The sequence below is a fragment of the Olea europaea genome, chromosome 14 (assembly GCF_002742605.1).
Source record: "Olea europaea var. sylvestris chromosome 14, O_europaea_v1, whole genome shotgun sequence".
NCBI lineage: Eukaryota > Viridiplantae > Streptophyta > Magnoliopsida > Lamiales > Oleaceae > Olea > Olea europaea.
The window spans coordinates 9,895,897-9,903,520 of NC_036250.1; the positions used below are offsets into that span (position 1 = coordinate 9,895,897).

Consider the following 7,624-nt stretch of genomic DNA (forward strand, 5'->3'; position numbering starts at 1 on the left):
TATTGTTGTTATAATGTATGTAATTTTTCTACGTGAACGTATTTTTTATTTATTTATTTTTACAAAACCCTACATTAAATAAGTTACAATAATTATAATTTATAATTTATATTTAAATCATATTACAATTTATATAATTTCTTTGAAATTGTAACTTCTGTTTTGTGTTATTAATTATGATCTGTGTAAGTTTTTTATTCGTAAGTTTGTAACATTTGAACCACCACCTTAAAATTGCGTGTCAATGCTATATCCTAAATTCTTGAAACATCACAAAAACAACTACAAAAATGCATAGATCTGCACCACCATCGAGCAAAGAGCAAATTGAAGCCAAGCACTCTAAATTCAAGCTCACTCACGCTGATTTGATGCTTGGAGGGAGTGGTCACTTATTGTTGGTCGAAAATCTGTCTACATGCTTTTTGTGGTGCCAAATTTTCCCATCATGTAAGAGCTTCATTTCGTAATATCCATCTGTACAAATTTGATCCTTCTCTGTCATGAAAAAACGAAACTTATTCTCGTAAGTTATAATCATCGAAGTCGTTGATGGTGGATCATCCCATGACAGGGCTTTGGTTTTGGGGATGGGGATGGGGATGGGATGGGATGGGTTAATCAATAGAGAGAGTAGGGGAGGAAGGATTCGATTGTTTAGGATTTTTAAAATTATTTTACATATATTAATGTAGTTACAAAAATTGGGTCTAACTTCCTCTAAATGCAAGCCCAAATAAATTATAGGCTTTCAATGCTTTAACTATTACAGACAAAGCCCAATATAATATTCACAATCAAAGAGCGCCAAACAGTCCTTTCAAATCTCATTCTCTCTCCGTCTCTGTTTCTCACACCGAGATACAGTCATTCAGTTCTTCAATGGAAAATTTTCGATAATATTTGAGATTTATTTGGTGAATTCCAAATCGGAAATGCTTGAGAGATTCATCGATGGAAGGGGAGCCTGACCTTCCAGCCCCGCCGGCGGCAGAAAAGTTCACCAGGCTAAATCTGAGTCGTCCGATCAACATCAACCCAGATTCAATCAGTCTTAACCGTACGTTCAACACCACCTCGACCTGCACCTCAACGACGTCGTCTTCCTCCTCTTCCCCTCCGGACTTTGTCCGGCATGTTCAAGCCGCCTTCAAGCGCCACCGCTCCCTTGGTACAATAACGCCCTTTGTCTGTATTTGACTGTTGTTTATTTCAAAATTTGAAAAAAAAAATAGTAAATTGGAATCCGAATAAGTTGCACCTTATGATTTTTTTGTTCTAGTAATCTGCTCTGGGATTTTTTTCCGTCTAAAACCTAGAGAAATTTTGAATTAGGACTTTCGATTGGTTGTACGTTTTGACTTAGGTTTGGTTAATTGAAGTTTACTAACGAGGGCTTTTAGATTATCTGTCAGGATGTTGCTTTGAGCGATTTTTTGTTTGCGCAAAAACGAAGGACTTTGTTTTAGGCTGTAATTTTTTTTTTAATATTTTTTTCCGAATACGTATTATCTTGCTGTTGGATTGCTTTGAGAGAATTTGTTTGCGAAAAGAAAAAATGGAGGAATTTGTTTTGGGCAGTAAAATTTGTATTTGTTTGAATTGTAATAGCTTGTGGTTGGATAGGTAGCAGCGTCTTAACTATCTGTACTATTACAACCAATGAAGTAAATTGGATTTCCAATAAACTTGTATCTGGATTGGAATTAACCGGTATGTCTAATATTTTTTATTTGCTCATTTGAGATCATTTACTATGAATTGCTGAAAAAGTAGGGTCTGTGTTTATATCTTCTGGTTAACAATAGGTTTTCTAATTCTACTATTCTAATCGATCAAAGCTTTATAAAATATCAATTTGATTTCTTAAAATTGTATTGCTAAACCTTTTGTTCTTCATTTCGGACGGACATTTAGGTACATTGCAGTCAAACAGTATTAGGCCAAGGAGATTAGTGGTTCCTCAACGAGGAACATCAAAGGAATCAAATTTAAACCCTCATCTTACATTTGATGCGAAGAAAAGCAACGAAGAGATATTATTGAATCACGGATTGATGGACAGCACGTCGCAGTCCAAGAAAGTGATCTCCTTTGCTACAGATGCTCAAGAGGATGCAGCAACCTCCCCACCTTCTGAATGTGGTTCCACCATAAATACGCAAGAAGGGAATTTTAAGCCATGCAATGATCAAGGAGATCAACCCCAACTCTTTTCTGGATCTAGAAGCAACAATACAATTGCTTCTTCATTGGTTGTCGAACCTGAGCATGTTCCGTTGTCCGAAGTACAAAAGAAGGTCCATTTTGTCTCAGAGAACTATGCCGGAACTCAAGGTAATTACCGATCGTATATTTAATTTAAATGGACTTCATTAATGAGTAGTTTCTTGCATGTTTAAGCATCAGAAAGAAAGACTGTTATACCCTTAGTTATAATATGCACATTGCGAGATGCAAACTATGGTTAGCAATAGTTGCAATTTATGGCAAATATTGCAAAATGTTTATATAGGTGCCGATGAAAGAATGGCCACTGTAATGGACGATTTATTATCTTATATGGATTCGCTTGCACTGACAGAAACGATCTGGGATGCAAGCAACAGAGTAGATCCTTTAGCAGCTGTCAATCAGGATTTGCAGCATCGTAATTTTGAGAGTTTGGAAATGGAAAATAGTTTGAGGTCTGAGGGTGGGATTTCTTCTTTAATGGGTAGAGGAACTATGACCAGTCAGGATCAGCCACACCACCAATTCACAAACTTTTTGCAAAATGACTTGGGTCATGCCATGACTCAGTCCTCAGTTGTTCGGTCAGCTTGCCTTACGTCAACATTAATGAACTCAACTTCAGCTCCGATGATTAGTTCAACAACCTATTGTTCTCTACCTCATCAAATGATTAGGTCTAGTTTGCAAATGGATCCCTCAGGGGAAGCTGAAGTTAAACAAGATGTGGTGCAGCCAGCATATCCTTCGTCAAACTATGCAAGTGGAACTCATCCGTCATCCAGCACTGCACCAGCTGTCAGCTCCATCGTTGAAGTGCCAATGGAAATCGGCAAGTCTTCTGCCCTGTCTAATGAGCAGCTGAGCAATTTTTCGAAGAAATGTAACACTTCTAGAGATTCTCCCCAAAATGAAGATAGCAACTCAGCCAAAGGAAATGATATTGATATAAAATCTCAGCCTCCGTCATCAAAAGTACAATCAGTGGATGCGAAGTTGGAAAATTTTAAGTCAGATAAGCAAGAAAGAGGTGCAAGTGGCAAACCAGCATCAACATCTCGTAAAAAAGGATATGATCCTGATTTGTTCTTCAAAGTCAATGGAAAACTCTATCAAAGGCTTGGAAAGATAGGTAGTGGAGGAAGTAGTGAGGTTCACAAAGTAATTTCGTCAGATTGCAAAATTTATGCCTTGAAGAAGATCAAACTTAAAGGCCGTGATTATGCCACAGCATATGGCTTTTGTCAAGAAATTGAATATCTTAACCGGCTGAAGGGGATGATCAACATTATTCAACTTATTGATTATGAGGTATATGCTTTAAGAAGTGCTAAGAATTTCCGTCGTGCATAAATTCAATGAAGTAGCTGTTACCTGTATTATATATTAATCTTTTGTGTTACCTATGAGACTTGTACCAATTTAAAGGAGTGCATGGAAACCTACCAATTATTAAAAAATTCACTGGAGCTGTTTCAGTGATAAGAATTGAAAGTCACAATTTTGAGGATGAAGTGAGAGTCCAGATGCTTGTTGCTGAATATGGAAACGATTATTGAAATCTGGATTCTGAGAATGCACATAAGAAGGTAGCATTTTATGAGGAATGTTTTGTCCAAATGATCACAATAGCATAAGATTTTCCACCCGTGACTGTACACCGTAAAAGATTTTTTTGTGAGATATTTAAGCTTTTGATTTGTCTAATTAAACATACATTTAGATGCTAATATCACATTTTCTTCTTAGGTGACAGATAAGACTTTGCTTCAGGAAGTCATGAATGGTTCCATGAGTAATAAGGATGCCAGGGTCAAGGATGATGGATATATATACATGGTCCTTGAATATGGTGAAATTGATTTGGCTCACATGCTGTCCCAAAAATGGAAGGAACTGGATAGCTCTAATTCAATGATAGATGAGAACTGGCTCCGATTTTACTGGCAGGTTCATCACTAAATCCTTATTTTATTGAGTTCATTTTTACTGCTATAGCTCAATAAACTTTCTGATGATCATTGCCAAATCCGGGTATTTGTTCTTTAGTTGAAGAGATTCCTTGAACTTTTTTATTTCTAGACTGCATTCACCGCATCTATTTTTTGGTGCCTTATGCCTTTTTTTTTCCTTTTCTTTTCTTTTTTTTTTTAATACTGAAGCTTCTGAATTTTCGTGCAAAAATACTGCAAGTGTCCTGGCTGCATTTTCTTAACTTTTGACCTTTAGTATATGTTCTCTAACTGGTGACATGATGATTTATTCAAAGACAACTGTTATGAAGCAAAATTAATCAACCTTTATATGTCATAAATGAATTTAATTTTGTGTGTTATTTAGCTCATCTGATATCCACCACTGCAAAAATATTGCAGCAAATACTTCTGGCTGTAAACACCATACACGAGGAACGTATAGTGCATTCAGATTTAAAACCAGCCAATTTTCTTTTAGTGAGAGGTTCACTGAAGCTAATTGATTTTGGTATTGCCAAGGCTATAATGAGTGACACAACAAACATTCAACGAGATTCACAGGTTGTTCCATATCCACATCTTCTCGAATATATATTTATACATTGGCTGTGTTTTTGTCTTGTGCTAAGAATGACATGCGACTGCAGGTTGGCACACTAAGTTACATGTCTCCTGAAGCATTTATGTGTAACGAGACTGATGCAAATGGAAATACGATAAAATGTGGTCGTCCATCTGATATCTGGTCACTTGGTTGCATCCTTTACCAAATGGTTTATGGCAGAACACCTTTCTCTGAATACAAAACATTTTGGGCGAAATTCAAAGTCATAACTGATCCAAATCATGAAATTACTTATGAACCTATGTCCAATCCATGGCTATTGGATCTTATGAAGAAATGTCTGGCTTGGGACAGGAATGAAAGATGGAGGATTCCTCAACTGCTTCAGCATCCATTTCTTGTTCCTCCCGTTCCGCCTCAATTTCCTGCCCCTCTTGATGAAAGCTGTAAATTGCTTCGATTGGTTGCTGAATCAAATGTTGATGATCAGAAGGTTTCGATGCTATGCACTGAGCTAGAGAATATGTTGGTGAACCCGAGATCGTTAATTCCGCCGCAAGAAACGATATCCCCAGACTTGCAACGCAAGTTACTTTATAAAATGTCAACCCTTTGCTTTCAGCTCCACGAACAGTTAGCAAATGTGGAAAGAGATGCAAAGATCTAACCTTGCAACTGTATTCTCATTTGAAGCAGTCAATTTGTAACCTTTTCTTATTTAAGTAGTTGTTTTGGGGAGGGGAGTTAGCAAGACCGGGGCCTTAATGGCATGTTTGGTAAGAAGAATTGAGACGTACTAAGCATGTCAATTTGGAAACTAGTTATCAATGGCATATAGCTAGTAATAGGTAATTGTAAAATTCTTTCAAGAAGTTTAAGCTTAACACCATACTCCGATAAATCGGAATGGTCAATCTGTAGTATGCTTCCTTCCAATCCTGCAGCTCCATGAATATCTGAAGTGATAAAAGTTTCAAAAAGAGGTTAACTCAATAATATGGGAACGAAAAGTTATATCCCATTTCAATATTACTATAAGCTCATAACAAGTTTCAATCATAAGTTACTTGTATTCACTTTGATCATGAATAATTTAGATGTGAATTTAAAACAATATCCAATGATACATGACGTTCTATTTATCGCCTTAATTTCATTAACTAAACCTATGTTATCTTGTTTTAAGTACACCTCGTTTATGAAACCAAATAGACATTAATGTCAAGTAAACTAGAAGTCCTTCAACTCGAATGTCAAGTAAGCTCCAATTCGTTCAATGCATTAGAGATGCTCTGAGATTCATCATTATCGACACTTTCTTTGCTGTTGTTTTTTCTGTTTCTAGGCAGCGTGCATGAAATCGTCCACCCTTTTTCCCCTTATTTATTTTCTGAGTTTTAAGGTCTCTTTTGAATCATTAACAAGGGCTTCAAGCCCTTCAAAACCAACCCACAAATGGGGCAAACAAATTGTTCATTTTCCAGTTAAAAGAACCAAAGTGTTCATTTGATCTACATTATTTGGAAAAAAATACAATCTTAGAGAAAGTGATTTTAACATCATTTCAATAACGCGTTCTTCAATAAAACAATATTACATTCAAATTCAAAAAAAAATCTTATTTTTTAACTAGACATTTTCCATCAATACATTTTTTCCAAAATATTGTGGCTCAAATACTATTCAAGAATGCATTTTTTTTTTTTCAAATTCAAAATACTATGCAATAATGCATTTTTTTCCAAACTAATGTGGCTCAAACAAGGGCTAAAAATAACAAGGCATGGCCCAATACACGTTAGGCTAGGTTAGCCACCAAACCCAAAAAGTTTGTATAACCAGCAAGTTTGAAGAGTCTGATCCAACTCACCTTACACCTCTTATCACATCGTCGTAGGGTTAGGAAGGTTGGCAATTTATGAAACATCAAATGTACATGGTATTTATGTTCCATGTGACATTTCATTTCATGTTACATTCTTCGAATAAAACAAGGCTGGGCAAAGTTTGATGACACCTGCCCCTAAGAAGGGAAAACCCATGGGACACGACTCGTCCCGAATCACCCTAGTACACCCGTAACGTGACATGCGCCGATGATAGATACTAACTAGACGTCGTCAAATCTACCACCAAAGCTGACTATGAGTTACAAAAAAATGCGCCAAAATCAAATGCTTATTTAAAATATGATGCATCAGGCCAAAATAATTACTTCATGCTTCGTCAATATAAATCATAACACTCAATAGTGGCACTTTGAAATTATTAGGCTTCTCCAGCTATAAAAAAACCAGTTGCTACCTCTAGGAAAAAAATTACCGAAAAATATATGAGTTGATAGCTCAGTGAGTGGAGAATTTCAAAAATAATTGTACTTTTTCATTTTTTTATTTTTGTCGAAAATCAAGCTCATATCACTTCATAATTCACAAAATAACATTATATAATTATAACAAAAAAGTGAGACATTTACATAACATCATAAAATATCATCTCAAAGTCAAGCTATAAACATTAACTGATAACTGTACTATAATTCATCATATCAAATGTATTGAAAAATTCACTAAAAATGTACCCTCTGACCAAAATGTGTAATCCACCCCTCGGGCTAAGAATTTTTGCCACATGCCTTTGGCCCCCTCCGTGATCGAAAGCCGATCTCAAGACCCCTTGTAATCAATTCTAGAATACGATTAAGGTCCCTCTGTGAACTATATGTACACGACCAAGACCAATGTCAGATCAAGACCTCTCCGTGTAGGATAGAACACGGTCAAAGCGCCTCTGTGAACTAGAAGAAGTATATAATCATGAGTACTTTTCTGGCCGTCTCAATATTATGTCT

At 36.1% G+C, this 7,624-nt stretch overlaps 1 protein-coding gene across 2 annotated transcripts; it reads left to right on the forward strand.

Moving 5' to 3' along the window:
- The first annotated feature begins 813 nt into the window (after positions 1–813).
- LOC111409095 (probable serine/threonine-protein kinase mps1) lies at positions 814–5,565 on the forward strand. Of its 2 annotated transcripts, none has more exons than XM_023039016.1 (6): positions 814–1,171; positions 1,918–2,337; positions 2,516–3,543; positions 3,982–4,182; positions 4,608–4,769; positions 4,856–5,565. In XM_023039016.1, exons 1-6 carry the CDS (start codon positions 955–957, stop codon positions 5,438–5,440), a joined length of 2,613 nt encoding a protein of 870 aa, XP_022894784.1. In that variant the 5' UTR covers positions 814–954; the 3' UTR covers positions 5,441–5,565. The 2 variants fall into 2 exon arrangements, with proteins under 2 accessions (XP_022894784.1, XP_022894785.1); XM_023039017.1 differs by having other exon boundaries at positions 2,585–3,543.
- Positions 5,566–7,624: the final 2,059 nt, after the last annotated feature.

Excerpts from the sequence above, each read along its gene's own strand:
- LOC111409095 (XM_023039016.1), top strand. The coding sequence starts at position 955 with ATGGAAGGGGAGCCTGACCTTCCAGCCCCGCCGGCGGCAGAAAAGTTC. Across the intron at positions 2,338-2,515 it reads GAACTATGCCGGAACTCAAG|GTGCCGATGAAAGAATGGCC; the intron begins GTAATTACCGAT and ends ATGTTTATATAG. Across the intron at positions 4,770-4,855 it reads ACATTCAACGAGATTCACAG|GTTGGCACACTAAGTTACAT; the intron begins GTTGTTCCATAT and ends ATGCGACTGCAG.